Raw genomic sequence first — 16,356 nt, forward strand, 5'->3', positions numbered from 1 at the left:
GACAACCACCTCCCCCACTTCTATTCCCTCCTCCACCCAGTTTATGTATGCGCACCGCCGATTGAAGCGATCCGAATAACGGAGAAACTGGGAGCGCACGCCCGTCAGCCAGCAGCGCGACGCCGCCTAGTACTGACGCATTGCAGGTACGGCCCAACCAATCAGCGCTGCCACAGAGGGACCCGAGCTGCCACCGCCACGCGGGCTGCATCTGCCTCCGCGGGGGCAGAAGAAAATAATCCCCTCCCAAAACGGGGATAACTCGGGGTGGAGAATGAGGGCGGCTGGCGTGACTAAATCACCGGTTCATTCTAAAGGTTGGGGGATGGGGAAATTTGCTTTTAAGCCTCCCGGAGATGGGATGGGGGTGGGGCCAAGGACCTTTTTCATGCTGATGGGGTGAGAAAGGGAGGGGCGATCCGCGGAGAGCGCGGTGGGCGTGGCCAAGCGGAGGGATATGGTAGCACAGCGGTGTTAAGCAGTCGCTGTGAGCGGGGTGTTTATAGTCAGTGGTGGCCAGGGAGGAGAGGACTTCAGCCTTGGTTCAGGCGATCGGCAGCCAGTTCAAAACGGTGCAAAAATGGTGAGTGCCGTTTCACCTTCCACTGGATCTTCCTAAGGAGTCGACTGGATTTATTCTTTGCTCTTCTGGCACGTTTATTTTCCACCACCCCACATACACACACCACTGCTCTCCGCTGGATGAGACGGCAGGTGGAATTTTGGATTGGTTTTATTCCCCCACTATCGGGAGAATGGAACAGGGTGGCCGAGAACCGGTGCAGCGTGGCCCACTTAGCCGTTGCGCCGCCCTCAAACACCCGATTAAGGCTTTTATTTTAGTTTTTTTTTCCTCAGTTTTAGTCTGCTCGGGGGGATGGGTGGGAGAAGTCGTAGTATATCCGGCAATGGTAGTGGTTTCTTTTCCTCGCCCCTTTCTCTCGCTCTAGGGTGATGAAGGAGAAGGTTGTCACTTTTTTCTATCGCCCCTTCTTTCTTCCGTCCTCCGAAATATGTTCAATCATTCCCTCCCGCTCAGTCTTTTGTCTGGCGGTGACCTCACCTGATTCCGCGCTGCCCTTTTTGTTTTCTCTCTCTCCCGCTGAGCCCGGATTCCTCTCGCCGCCTCCGCCCCTTTGGCGTTTGAAGCCGCTGATTTGAAGCGGCGGCGGTTTGGACCGTTAGCGTCTCGCGGCCAGGGTTGGGGTTGGGGGGTGGGGAGCGTGGGCAGGTAGCGCGAGCCCGCGCGGTAACCGCTGCCGAGGAGGAGGAGGGGGTGCACGTGAGGCGAGTGGGGCCACTTCCTCCCCCACCCCCACCCCCACCCCCACCGCCACCGATCCTCGGGTGTCGAAGGTTTAATAGCTGCCAGCTCGGGGGGGGGGGGGGGAAAGAGAGGATGGAGAGCGTTGCCTGCCTCCCGGCCGGAGATGGCCGATTTTAAATTATCGGCACTTCCGGCTGGAGGCGCGCAGTGCAGTAAGAGGAGAGCAAACTGCAGGCTCTAGGATGGGAGAGTCTCTCCTCAACGAGTGCCACTTGCCGATGGCGCTCTCTACCCGTTGGCGACAACTGGGATTTGAAAGCCGTCGCCGTCTTTAACTTGCTCTTCCGCGTTGGTTTTTTTTTCTTTTCTTTTTAAGCTGTATCGGGGGAGGTATTGTGCCTATAGGCGTTGTACACCCTGTGACATTTTTCCGCTCCCGATTTAATTTTCTTGCTGAAGAACTGTCGTTTTTTTTCCCATTGGAGCGGAAACTCAATGGTTTTACGGTGGGATCGCCCGCATTGAGGTTTTGTGGAATTTGAGCCCTTCCCCTGCTACTGCTGCTTTTGGTTTATCGTTTTTTAATCCCTCGCCCAATTATTGGCTGCTTGTCCTTTTGGATTTTTGACTTGTGTGGATGCACAATGAAAGAACCACTTGCATTCAATATTACTGAATCAGGCGGCATCTCAACTGAGGTTTTAAATCAATGTCGATATTGCCCATAGCTTGGTCGAATCAGTTTTTTTTAAAATGCTGTTTATCTTTACATGTAGCCATTAAATCTTCAGTTTCATTACAAACATTTCTTTGTAACCACTTTTAAATAGAAGTGAGGGCCAGTAATGGGTTTTACTTGAAGTATAGTGTTCACCTGTAATACTGGCTTCAGCTTGCAATAAACTTGGTGTCCCAGAAATGTATTAGTTTTAATGTTGCTGGCAAGGCGTTGCCATTTAAGGTGGTTTGCTTGGTGTGAAACTGGAGTGCTTTTAAGGCAGTGTAATTTGTCTTGAGACTTATGCAAGCCCTCTGGTAAGATTGCTTCAGCATCAATGATTCTTATAAACGTGATACTTTTTTAAAAAAAGATTGAATGGAACTTTAGTCCAGTTCTGAAAATGAATCATTTTGGCCTGGTTGTGACTTCACCAGTTGATTTTATGGCCTGATGTATGAATGGTGCCTAATCTGTAACTGTCTACATTTTTAGGCTGATCAACTAACAGAAGAGCAAATTGCTGGTAAGTGTATTAAATATTAACACTAAATATGCAGTTGTTCTGTTTTGAAGATCCCTTTTTATTTAAGGAAAGCATACCAGAGCATGTGGGTGAAAGCCCTAGCAGTTTAAATACTAAAGGAATTTGTACATTAATTCCTTGTGGTCTGAAAATTACAGTATGCAGAAATCTAGTGGAGGGAGTGCACGAAAGTTGTGGAGCTGGACCTTGATTTAAGCTAAATTGATAAGCAGGTTACTTGGAGAAGGTCGTGGTGGATTAATTCAAAATTGCAAGCTCTCAATTAAATTGGACCACTTTATGTATTGTGCACTTTTGAACTTAGCTGTACTAAGTCATAGGTGATAGCAAAGTACAGTAGAAGGGAGATGAATTATTGAAGCATGATTTACACTTCTGATAACATAAGTTGCTATCTTTAAAGTTCAAGTACATCCAGAATTCTTGAAATGTATTGGTATTACCTGAATTTTTTTTTCTCTGGTAGAACTCTCTCATCCTCTAAGGAAAGAGCATTGAGATGGTGCTGCACTTAACTTCTGACTTGTATTGCCATTTTAATTAGCAGAAACCTTGTTTGTACTTATTACGATTCATAGTGTGCTACAGGGTTATACTCTGGTCACTTGATTTGGCACAACTGTCAAAATTGTGTAGTTGCCAAAGTTAGATTTAGATTGGCAGTACTAATTTTTTTGAAGCTGGGATTTTTAATATTTTTTTACATTCAAATGATTTTAAGATCTAGGAAATGTCCACTTTATTGACTCATCAACTAGTGATGCTTATCTCCAACCATGTCCTTGTGCCATTGGTTAAAGTGACACTTGAAACTCTAGTTTAGTTTAGGGTAACTAACTTTGAGCTAAATGCTTTAACATGACAATCCAAATATGTTTGGCGCTTACTACGTAAGCGTGCCTCTTCACAAAGCTAAATTTTTCCTTTTTCCTCTCGCTGTAGAGTTCAAAGAGGCCTTTTCACTCTTCGACAAAGATGGGGATGGCACCATAACAACAAAGGAGCTTGGAACAGTGATGAGATCTCTAGGCCAGAATCCAACTGAGGCAGAACTACAGGATATGATTAATGAGGTTGATGCTGATGGTAAGGAGTAAAAACTTTGTGTACCAGGTGTTTTCTTTGTTGTGCATCTGTTTTTACTAACTCCTGATTTTTTGGCAGGAAATGGAACAATTGACTTTCCAGAATTTCTGACAATGATGGCAAGAAAAATGAAAGATACAGATAGTGAGGAAGAAATCAGAGAAGCATTCAGAGTGTTTGATAAGGTATGGTGAACATACTATTTCTGATTTAAATACTTGACACTGTTTGCTGGGATACAAATTTTCCTCCAATAGTGAATAGAATATTGCATTTCACTATCTGGATCAGTTCAGGGCAATTTGTCCCAGGAACCTTGGCAAGGCCAGTGTTTCACAGCCTCAGTGTGACTTCCATATAATTTTGGTCTCATTCATAACAGTATCAAATCTGAATCATTTTACTGCAGTCCTAGGGTCAGTATAAACTGGATTAGATTGCTTCACATCAGATCACTGAAGCTAGTGAATATAGACTGTTAATGGAGGCTAAATTTACATTCTGGCTTTTGAATGGAAAACTTTTCCACCACCTGAGGATATTCCAAAACACTGTACCCAGTGCCTACAATGAAGAGAGTGTAGTAGCCAATTTGTCATCAGCAATTGCATTTCATGGCCAGTGATAAGAACCAGAAACTTGGAATTTTGGAGGATAATATTGGCCAGTGGGCAAGCTCCTGAATCATACTGAATGATCTGTACGTCTTTTGTGGACAAGACTTTCACTTCAGCTTACAGCTGAAAGTGCTGCCTCAAGTATATTGCTATCATAGTGTTATTTGGTGCAGGTCAGTCTACATTGCGCTGGCCCAGTCCAGACTAGAATGCACTCTGTTCTAACTTTGAGGCATGTTGCCACTATCATGGTTTAAATATTGTCTACCCTGTGAGCTACTTCACTTCATCTTGTGACTCTTTGGTTGTCATGTTAACTTTTTTATCATCTTGAGTTGAGCTTGAAAGTTAAAATCTTGTCACTTAATTTTGACCTGCAGGATGGTAATGGTTACATCAGTGCTGCAGAACTTCGTCATGTAATGACAAACCTTGGAGAAAAATTGACAGATGAAGAAGTTGATGAAATGATCAGAGAAGCAGATATTGATGGTGATGGTCAAGTGAACTATGAAGGTAGGCTTCCTGCTATTCAAAAAGTTGCCATTTTTTAAATCTATTTGTACGAAAGTTTTTGTTTTATCCCCAGGTCTACAGCACTAAATTATTCCATCTTAAACTTTGACTGGAGAGGCTTCTAAATTTAAGCTTTCAATTCTTCCTCAATTTGTTGGTATTCAAAGACTTGGGACAAGTTGTCAATGACACATTCCTGTGTATGTTTTTGTTGAATGTCCTTGCTGATGGAATGTCTGCTGTTTAGTGTTAACAGGTTTGCCAGAAGTCTACAACTTCATGTAACCATTGCTGGGTGTCCTGACCCAAAGAATATTTTTCACATCCATATGTTTAACATAGATTTAAGAATGTAATATTACTAATTTCAACTAAATATGAAGCTCATTTGGAGCAATCATAGATTTTTAGTGTTAGGCAAATTTTGATCTGAGGGCTTGACCAAATGGGTTATGACTAATGTTTATGTTCCTTTGTTTGGCATGGATGTAGAATTCGAATGCCATTCATTTGTGATTTTAACTCTACAAATGAACACTGAAAAGCTTTGAATTTTATAAATAGCCCATGTTTGTAATTAATCAAAAAACTTTCATGTGTGTTTAAAAACATGCTTATGAATTAAGTTGAGAATCAAACTAAATTTTAGAATGGGTCTTTTCAGGTAGTAGTGATAAATTTACAAGGGTGTTACTGAGAGGTTTGGATTTTAAAAATGAATTAGCCTTAATTTAGGGGCAGTGCATCTTGTTTCTTAGTCCACCATTTAAACTATCTAAAATTTACTGAGTGGACTGTTTCTTGATAAGCATCAACTTTTAGACCAGTCTTATCACCACCTTAATGGTTGACTAGTTTCTCCTCTGAATTTAATGAACCCTTACATTTCATGTAATGGCCTTGATGTTTTGGCTTGCTTTATTTGGTATATAGCTCAAATGTCAATATCTTGACAACCAAGTTGGATGGCTCCCCATGTCTAAAAGATAAACTGTAATTTGAATCTGAAATAGCTTGTGGTTTTAAGATGGACTATAAATGGGAGGAGGAATACTTGGTATTCAAAGGCCGTGGGTTTAGCATAAATATCCGATCTAATAAGCATAGTTTACTCCAACTTAAAGCCTTGTCTAGAGACAGTTGTCTAATGTATTGCTTTCAGGAAACTAAGGTAGGGTCCCAGTTTAACAGTTTCTTTTTTTTATTCCAGAGTTCGTACAAATGATGACTGCAAAGTGAAGATCTTGTACAGAAAACCTTTTAATTTTCTTGTAAAAAAACATTGTTTATTTGCCTTTCCTTTGTTTGTAATTTCTGTAATGTTTCTCTCCTGCCCCAACTGTCTAAAACATATGCATGTATAGTGGGTAGAGTTACAGTCCATGTTTTCCTTCAATATCTTGTCATTGTTTCTTTTTGCATTTGAGACAAGACTTTGGTGTAACAAAAGTTGCATGTGGCTTTATCTTGAAGTGCATCCAAGCTCTTCTACACATTCAAAGCTACATAAGGACTTGTGGTTTAACGAGGGATCATCTGGGTATGCTGCTGTGAGGACATGGCTGACTATCAGCATGTGTTGCATTGCTGTTTAAATGCAGAGTTTTCACTCTGCCTGGAGTAAGGACAGAGCCTAAAATTTCTCAGCATTGCACTATAGCAAAACGGGTGTATCATCCAGGTACTCGTACACTAAAACTTTTTTTGTATTTGCTGTTCCATTTCAAGGAAGCATTCTTGTTTTCTTACTGTGCTCTTTCAAAATTTTGTTTAGCCACTTAGTTCTTTCTGAAATCTGCTTTGGCACTGACATGCCTGAAATCCATTCCAAGTTGTATATTTTTTTCCAATAAAACAATTTACCCAAAATAGCTGTTTTGTTTTGTAGTTGATATTTGTTTCTGATGTAGCAGACAATAGACTTGGAGACTATAAATTTTGTACCAGATCTTCCGGCAAATGTGATCAGTTCTTGTGTCCGATCAGTCAATCAAATCCTTTAATGTTTTGGCTCCTAACATTTAGCTCCTCTTGGTTCAGTTTTATGCTAATACTCATGTTGTGGATATCAATGCTTCAGTGCATCTTAAATATTGAAAGAACTGCAGTTAATCAAACAAAAGCAGAAAAGCTCAGCAGGTCTGGCAGCATCTGGAGAGATCAGGTGACCCTTCCTCAGAACTGCAGAATCCCTCAGGAAGGGTCACCTGATCCAAATATTAACTGATTTCTCCCATGCATTTTGGGAAACTGAATAAAGCAATCTTTTTGGTTGCTTATTTGCTTACATTCACTCTTGCATGAAACTGGAGAAATCTCATTTTGAATGAAGTGGCAATATGAACAGTTGCAAAATCTTTGGGTAAAGGCTAACATTTTTGCATCTAGTATTGCTAAATTATTACTTGAAATAGGTTGAGTTTGCATTTTTACAGTTTGAATCATTCCTTGTGATTACTTTCATGCTGGTCTGCCTTAAGCTTTTGCGGAAATGCTCAGGTAAATTTTGTCTGTTGACAGTTCTCTCATGCAAAATGTAGAACTGCTGCTTGATGAAACATTTCAATCTTGCAATACATCTTCAGAGTAAATAGTACCCCTGTTGCATGATTCTAGGGTGTTACCCATTATAAGGATGAAGTGCTGTATAAGGGATTTGGTAGATGGAGGCCCATATGACCTAGGAAAGTACTCAGTATTCTGCTTTTGGGTCTTTGGAAAAAAAGTCTTTTAAAACAAAAACTATAAAGGACCATTTTTGTCATAGCTACAAAAAAAATTGCTTCAACACCATTTCAGGCTGCTACGTAGTATCAGCTTCATTCAAACTGTTTACCACAAGCTTTCTAGAAAGCACCTTTCTCTCCAAACACTGGCTTTGTCTGTATGCATTATCTCCTTTTTAATTTAAAAAAAAAACTAAAACATTTTAAAAGCTACAGCACTCAAATTCCTATCTTCAACTCCCAAGTCAGTATAAGTTGATCTTTCCTTATTGCTGGAGACTTCAAATGTTAAATTTATCCATGGTTTAAAGATGGTCCAAATGCAAAATCCACACTTCTAAAGTGAAGTTTGGGAAATCTAATACGCAAGAAGATTTGAGTGGTAATATTGCTAATTCTTGCCCAAAAGAGAATGAAGTTACTTTACCTGAGCATTTCAACATAATACAGAACTTGTCTTGCCTCAAGATCAACAAGCTTAAGTGATCACAATCTGAAATAGTGTACTGTAAAGGCATTGACTCTTCAATTAAATTTGAAGAATCCATTTTTAAGCAAATGACTAAATGCTTATCAAATTTTGCAATAGCCCTTTGTGCCTCAATTTTCTAGAATGAATTGGCCACTTTTTATTCTCATCCCAGTTTTTCAAATTCAATTCTCATTTGGTAGCCTTTTCCAGTAGAGCATTCCAGATTGAAACTTGCTCAAAGTTTGTGAGAAGATTTGTAGCTCGGGAGCTCGTTGTTGTGGTTCTGTTCGCCGGGCTGGGAATTTGTTGCAGACGTTTCGTCCCCTGTCTAGGTGACATCACAGGAGGCTCCCAAGCACTGAGGAAGTGCTTCTGTGATCTTTCCGGAGGAAGCTCCCAAGCAATGAGGATGTCACCTAGACGGGACGAAACGTCTGCAACACAAATTTCCAGCTCGGCAAACTGAAACTTGCTATGTATCTCTCTATTGTAATAACTGTGTAAAACATTTCTTGTCTGTTCTGTTCAAACCCCTCAATTTGAATACTAAATTTTCTTCCTTTTCCCTTCTAAGGCACTTCTACACTCTGCCCCTCTGAGGTATAGCTACAGGTAAAGACACTAACTGGTGTCCAAGATGTCTAGAAGTGGCTACTGCTCTCTAGCTGAGAACTAACCACTGCTTTTATGACTATGTAGTATAATATATGTTGGTACTCTCTGATTCTTTGTAGACTCAGGCAGTGCTTTTGTTTCATCAACAAATTGCTGGGAAGGTTCAACAGGTTTGGCAGCATTTGAGGAGAAGCCATTTAACACTTCTGGTCCAGTGACCCTTGAACTCCATTGTACCCAAGACATTAACTCTGATTTCTCAACAGATGTTGCCAGTCCTGCTGAGCTTTTCCAGCAATTTTTGTTTGACTTCCAGCATCTGTAGTTCTTTCAATTTTCATATGATTCATCAACCTGTTATCCAAGTTTTTATGAAGCCCTAGGTTTGTTCTTGGAGTCCTCCTCAATACATGACTTTTGTATTTTTGCTTCCCTTTCAAATGCACTTTCCTGTTTCTATTTAATATTTTAAAGCCCATTCATTTGGAGTTCTGCTAATGTGCACAAGCAAAAGCATTCTGTCGTTGGTATAAGTTTGTAAGTCACTGCATGTGAAATTTGTAATATTGCACTGTTTGATGCATTTGGGAACTTTAACAACTTCAATCTGGAGAAAGTAACTTTTGTAATATACTCCAATGATTTTATTAGCAAATGAATGTTTAGAATATATAAATAATACTGCTTATGAACTTGTTCAGTACAATTTCACTGGGTGAATTTGTCTACTTCATTTGGGTTGTGCTCATTTTGTATCTTTTTTTTTAAACCTTGCTGTTTTATAAAAAGTGCCTGGTCTCCCAGGAGCCAATCACTGGGAATAGCATTTGTGCTAGTTTTAAGGTTAATTATAGCCATTCTTGGATCATAAGGTTTTTAAAAAAAAATCCCTGGTTACAAGTGCTGTTCTGGTGACTGGAGTGCAAATTTTGGAAACCCTGTTTTCTTTCCATTACAGAGAGTGCACTAACTTTGTGGTAACTAAAAAAAAAAAAATAATCATAGCGCACCTCTGCTCTACCCTTCCTTCTGTCCACTTTTCTCTTTCCCTACCTTCTCTCTTCTTTCTTTCTCTTCCCTCTTTCCCTCTCCCTTTTTGCCCCCCGCCCCCCTGTGCGTGCGCACACACCCCTTGTGCAAGGTAACTATTAGCCTTACCTCAACTAATTTTAATTTAGTTATCAAATTTGTTGACTATCCAATACTCTGTATTGAGTTTTGCTTATATGGGAATAAGTACTGAGGTCATTGTATCAATTTTAACATTATTGGCATAATCTTACAAGGCAGTGAAACATTGAATTGGTTCATTGTTAAATTACATAGTTTTGTTTGAAATGTTTTTTAAAACAGCATTAAATATATTGTAGATGCTGGAAGTCTGAAGTTGGTGGAAAATACTAAAATAATAAGCAATTAGGCCTAGTAATCATGCCTTCCCCGATACAGTTACAGCATTGCATTTTCTGTGATTTTAAAGATAATGACTGGCTGACTGGAAACTTGGCTGTTTTGTGTTTGTGAAGCTTGTTTCACCGTCATGTGGTCCAGCTGTCTCTTCCTTCCAATATCTCTATTTTTCCCATGATGAATTACTGTGGGAAACATTGGGTATTCATAAATGGAAATTAAATTACTTGTATAACACTAGCCTTTTACCTGTTCTTGACCAAATCCTTTGTAGGTAGTATATGGAGCTTGTTTTGGAAAATAGCTGGTGACTTTCCAGCTAGAACTCTTGTAGCAATCCACGTCCCAAAATAGCGATCACGTTGGTAGAAGTTTTGGTCGATTATTGAGCAAAACCCATTCCAAGCTGTTTTTAATCAATGATGGACCTAGATTCTTCACCTCCATGTGAATTATTTCTCTTTCGAAAAATGGCTTCTCTGGTACTCTAGCAGTCCCACAACGTTGCACTTGAAATGTTGTGTTTTGTCTTGAGCTACAAACTTTTGACTCGACAGAATTGTCTCCTGTTTAGAATGAGCAACATTTTTTTGGAAGGAAACAGCCTTTTCAATGTTTTGGTGACTTTATTTTTCCTCTGACCGAGACCACCTCTTGCGTGCTTAAGTTGGAGGTGTGTTTTTATATCAGTTTGCCTGCATAAATTAATCCCAGAAGTACCACGTATATCGTGTGATGAAATTTAGAAAATTGGTAACTGCTAGCTTATTCCTGAATTCATTTCAGCGAGAAGAATGCAGTTTCAGAAGAGGTGGAATGGAAACATGATCTTTGGACCCGAACTCTCCAAGTTGCTGATAAACTTTACATTTGTTCCACGTGAAACAAATAAGGAAACACCAAAGCATCGCAATTTTAAGTTTTTCGATATTTTGGACGTATTCGAAATTTGTTGACTAAATATCCTCGGGGGGGACAAAAAACTTGCGTAAACCTTAGCAGGAAGAAGCGATGCTAGTGCATTTTACTGGTGGCTGAGTGCAGATTGTCACAAGGATCTGGAGTTTTATCTGGTTCACAGGGAAAGGGACTGCGAGCAGAAGTAATTGGCGACGAAAAAAAATCTGCAAGCTTACGTCACAGTGGCTTATCACTGAACGCAATAAGTTAATTTTGGTCATGTTAAAGGCCATACTTCATTTCAAACGTTTTTTGCCACGATTTTAAAGGCTGTGTTCACTTTCTCTTTGAGAGCAATTTTAATTTTGATCGACAGTATCCCTTACAATGGTTTTGGTTTAAAAAGGAGAGTTCGACAAAGGATGTTCCGAAGTTAGAAGTATATTTGAAACAACGAAAAATCTGAAGTCCTAATATGGCTACAAGTGTTGCCAACCTTGCTACCGAGACAATAGCAAGGAAAAAACACGGTTTACCCAACAAATCGGAAATAAGATCCAACGTGAGGGAAATCAGTAACGCTAAAAAGAATCGCAATAGCAAGGTAGTGGGGGCAAGAAAGTTTAGCTGTTGGACTATGTATTTTTAAGTTACTTGTGCAATAACGCATTTTGTTTGCTGAGTTAACTAACGGTCAACCTATTTTACGCTATTCTAGCAAAAGAATAAATCCTCAGCCGAGCAAGCATCAACTAGGGGAGGGTGGTGTCAAGAGAATGTCAAAGTAAGTGTAGATTATACAATAGAAATAAGTAGGAAATCTAGCAGCTAACAAAAAAGTCGTTATTATAACTCAACTAAAAGCTATGATCTTTTGCTTATTTTAATTTAGATATGTGCAGCAAGGATCGGTGCTGGGTCCACTAATTTTCATCATTTATATAAATGATTTGGATGTGAGCGTAAGAGGTATAGTTAGTAAGTTTGCAGATGACACCAAAATTGGAGGTATAGTGAACAGCGAAGAGGGTTACCTCAGATTACAATGGGATCTTGATCAGATGGGCCAATGGGCTGAGAAATGGCAGATGGAGTTTAATTTAGATAAAAATGTGAGGTGCTTCATTTTGGGAAAGCAAATCTTAGCAGGATGTATACACTTAATGGTAAGGTCCTTGGGAATGTTGCTGAACAAAGAGACCTTCGAGTGCAGGTTCATAGCTCCTTGAAAGTGGAGTCGCAAGTAGATAGGATAGTAAAGAAGGTGTTTCCTTTATTGGTCAGAGTATTGAGTACAGGAGTTGGGAGGTAATGTTGTGGCAATACAGGACATTGGACGGGTATATGAATTGGAAGGGTTTGGAGGGATATGGGCTAGATACTGGCAGTTGGGACTAGATTGGGTTGGGATATCTGGTCGACATGGATGAGTTGGGTCTGTTTCTGGTCTGTCTCTATGACTCTTATGTATTTTTATTTTAATGTAGCTGGAATTGGAGAAAAGATTCACATGTTGCAGGATAGCTTATAGCCCATAGTGAAATAGGACAATACTATTACAGTAGATTCTTTTATAAAATTATACACTCAAGGGGCAGCTTTGCCATTGGGAATTTGGTCTCCATAAGCTTCCATCTATCCAACATTTTAAAGGATTTATTCTTATCATTTGGAATTGATAGTGTACTAGATATGACCTCTAGTGTGGAGACAGGCAAGCTTAAGTGTTTGGAATTTTGATGGACTTAACAGTATTGATTAGATGTTTAGACTTTGATTTTGTTCCTTTTGTTAGTGTTTTTAATCCTTCTGCAAGCAGTCCTAAGCTTATGTTTATGGGTTTGCCTGTACTCGTTTTATATCTAATCAATGAATGGTTAACTTTAAATGCAGCCTCTTGCAACCATAACTGAATATTGGTGTCTTTTGCATAGGCCTTGATTTTTAAAAATATATCTTTTTTTGGAGATTTGGTGAGATGAAATCAGAACCAAATTAAGCTAGTATGTATAACAAGAAGTCAATAGAGATATGACTGAACTAAAAGTGTTCACTCAGTAAATTTTGATTTGGTATTTGTACAATATAGTGAACACATTATGCTTTGTCATATCACTGGATCGCCTTGCTTGGCTGGAACAAATTGCCTCCCACATTCTAATCTTAAGTTTTGTTTTAAAGTTTGAACTTGCAGCTTTGTAAGAAACAACCGCAAGTGAGATTCCACCCTGTTTCTATTTCTCTTTATTCATAACCAGATGGAAAACTCCGTGATATCACTCCCAACTTGGAATCAAAATCAAGGATATCCGAACACAATAGAGTGATGTGCTTTTTTGATTACATGACTAAAATCAATAAGTATCATTAGCATTAGGAGAACAACTTCCAATACTTCCTCTCATTAAAAGCTATCTTGATTTTATACAATGGTTGCCCAGCTGCATTTTGCTTTTAAAAATGTAATTGAAATGTAATTATTGTACAAATGCTTCCTGTAGAAAATGTTCACAATAAGTAAACAAAAATAAAAAGTGACAAGCTCCATTCAACTTGAGACAAATTTATCTAAATTTTTGAAATCTTGCTGTTCAGGAGTATTTAAAATCTGCTGGTTGGTCATGGTTGTGAGCACAGCTTCTATCTCTTCCTGGCCATGAGATTGCATCAATATATTTATCATTTGACGACCAAAGTTATTTTGTAGAATTGCTCATTATAGCAGAACATGTATTAAAAACTTAATGGTTCTCCTTAAATCAATATTTTAAGTTTATTCTTCCTCATTATGCTGGAAGTGACGAAGACCTCAAAAATAATGTGACAAAACTTTGTTTGTAAACATCTGCTCTTCATATTGCAAGTCGTAGTGAAACATTACTTTTGAATGACAGACGATTGGAGCTACCTCATGAGATTTGGGGGCATCCTTTTCAAACCTGCTTTGTCGGCCTACTGATTGTGCTCTTATTGCCTCTGGAGAGTGTTGCCAAGGCATATGTTAATCTATAATGTGAAACTGGTATGTATTAAGATGCATCTGCCTGGCGCATTTATTACTAGTTGCATGTGATTTTATTTTTGCTTCAGGCTACATTTACTTATCTTGCTCTCAATTTTGCCCAGGTTTGGATGAGACATACTTCATACTGTTTCATTATGATGTCAAAGAAAATCGCTCTCACATTCTCTCTCTCTCTCTCTCTCTCTCTCTCTCTCTCTCTCTCTCTCTCTCTCTCTCTCTCTCTCTCTCATTCTCTCTCTCTCTCTCTCTCTCTCTCTCTCTCTCTCTCTCTCTCTCACATTCTCTCTCTCTCTCTCTCTCTCATTCTCTCTCTCTCTCTCTCTCACATTCTCTCTCTCTCTCTCTCTCACATTCTCTCTCTCTCTCTCTCACATTCTCTCTCTCTCTCTCTCACATTCTCTCTCTCTCTCTCTCACATTCTCTCTCTCTCTCTCACATTCTCTCTCTCACATTTTCTCTCACATTCTCTCTCTCTCTCTCTCTCACATTCTCTCTCTCTCTCACACACATTCTCTCTCTCTCACATTCTCTCTCACACATTCTCTCACATTCTCTCTCTCTCACATTCTCTCTCTCTCTCTCACATTCTCTCTCTCTCACATTCTCTCTCTCTCACATTCTCTCTCTCTCACATTCTCTCTCTCTCACATTCTCTCTCTCTCTCACACACATTCTCTCTCTCTCACATTCTCTCTCACACATTCTCTCACATTCTCTCTCTCTCACATTCTCTCTCTCTCTCTCTCACATTCTCTCTCTCTCACATTCTCTCTCTCTCACATTCTCTCTCTCTCACATTCTCTCTCTCTCTCACATTCTCTCTCTCTCACATTCTCTCTCTCTCTCTCTCTCTCTCACATTCTCTCTCTCTCTCTCCTTCTCTCTCTCTCTCTCTCACATTCTCTCTCTCTCTCTCTCTCTCACATTCTCCCTCTCACATTTTATCTCTCTCTCTCACATTCTCACATTTTATCTCTCTCACATTCGCTCTCTCGCTCTCTCTCACATTCTCTCTCTCTCTCTCTCTCTCTCACATTCTCCCTCTCTCTCTCACATTCTCCCTCTCTCACATTCTCCCTCTCACATTCTCTCTCTCACATTCTCTCTCTCTCACATTCTCTCTCTCTCTCTCACATTCTCCCTCTCACATTTTCTCTCACATTCTCTCTCTCTCTCTCTCTCACATTCTCTCTCTCTCACATTCTTTCACATTCTCTCTCTCACATCTCTCTCTCTCTCTCACATTCTCTCTCTCTCTCTCACATTCTCTCTCTCACATTCTCACTCTCTCTCACTCACATTCTCTCTCTCTCTCTCTCTCTCTCTCTCTCTCTCTCTTCACACACACACATTCTCCCTCTCTCTCTCTCACACACACACATTCTCCCTCTCTCTCTCTCACACACACACATCTCCCTCTCTCTCTCTCACACACACATTCTCCCTCTCTCTCTCACACACACATTCTCTCTCTCTCTCACACACACACATTCTCTCTCTCTAGCTCTCTCCCTCACACACATTCTCCCTCTCTCACATTCTCCCTCTCACATTTTCTCTCTCTCACTCGCTCTCGCGCTCTCTCTCTCTCTCTCTTTCTCTCTCACATTCTCTCTCGCTCTCACATTCTCTCTCCTCGCTCTCACATTCTCTCTCTCGCTCTCGCTCTCACATTCTCCCTCTCTCACACACACACATTCTCTCTCTCTCTCACATATTCTCACTCACGGGCACACACACTCTCACACTCTCACACACTCTCACATTCTCCCTCTCTCTCACATTCTCTCTCTCTCTCTATCTCACACATTCTCTCTCTCTCTCACACACACATATTCTCTCTCTCTCTCTCTCTCTCTCTCTCTCTCACATATTCTCACTCACTCTCGCGCGCGCACACACACACTCTCACACTCTCACACTCACTCTCTCGCACTCTCTCGCACTCTCTCGCACTCTCTCGCACTCTCTCGCACTCTCACGCACTCTCTCCTCGCACTCTCTCACTCACACACACACACACTCTCTCTCCTCTCTCTCTCCCTCTCCCTCTCTCTCCCTCTCTCTCCCTCTCTCTCCCTCTCTCACTCTCTCTCACTCTCTCTCACTCTCTCTCACTCTCTCTCACTCTCTCTCACTCTCTCACTCTCTCTCACTCTCTCTCACTCTCACACTCTCTCACACTCTTTCACACTCTTTCACACTCTTTCACACTCTCTCACACTCTCTCTCACTCTCACCTCTCTCTCACTCTCACTCTCTCTCTCACTCTCTCTCTCACTCTCACTCTCTCTCACTCTCTCTCACTCTCTCTCACTCTCTCTCACTCTCTCACACACTCTCACTCTCTCTCACACTCTCGCGCTCTCTCACGCGCTCTCTCACGCGCTCTCTCTCACACACTCTCACACACTCTCACACACTCTCTCACACTCTCTCACACTCTCTCACACTCAC

General features: G+C 40.5%; 2 protein-coding genes across 2 annotated transcripts in view; both read left to right on the forward strand.

The window, feature by feature from the left end:
• The first annotated feature begins 457 nt into the window (after positions 1-457).
• Positions 458-6,622, forward strand: calm2b (calmodulin 2b, (phosphorylase kinase, delta)). Its single transcript, XM_043685980.2, has 6 exons — positions 458-583; positions 2,481-2,511; positions 3,475-3,618; positions 3,697-3,803; positions 4,616-4,751; positions 5,962-6,622. The coding sequence occupies exons 1-6, from the start codon at positions 581-583 to the stop codon at positions 5,988-5,990; spliced, it is 450 nt and encodes a 149-aa protein (XP_043541915.1). The 5' UTR covers positions 458-580; the 3' UTR covers positions 5,991-6,622.
• A 148-nt stretch (positions 6,623-6,770) lies between these two features.
• Positions 6,771-16,356, forward strand: part of stpg4 (sperm-tail PG-rich repeat containing 4) — an 89,493-nt gene continuing 79,907 nt past the window's right edge. The window contains exons 1-2 of the mRNA XM_087991000.1: positions 6,771-11,478; positions 11,593-11,658. Of these exons, the coding sequence (XP_087847126.1) occupies positions 11,350-11,478; positions 11,593-11,658 (195 nt within the window). The 5' untranslated portion in view covers positions 6,771-11,349. The remainder of the gene's footprint in view (positions 11,479-11,592; positions 11,659-16,356) is intronic.

Source organism: Chiloscyllium plagiosum, unplaced genomic scaffold (genome assembly GCF_037043375.1).
Source record: "Chiloscyllium plagiosum isolate Xiang-an unplaced genomic scaffold, Cpla_swu_hap1 HiC_scaffold_10, whole genome shotgun sequence".
Taxonomy (NCBI): Eukaryota; Metazoa; Chordata; class Chondrichthyes; order Orectolobiformes; family Hemiscylliidae; genus Chiloscyllium; species Chiloscyllium plagiosum.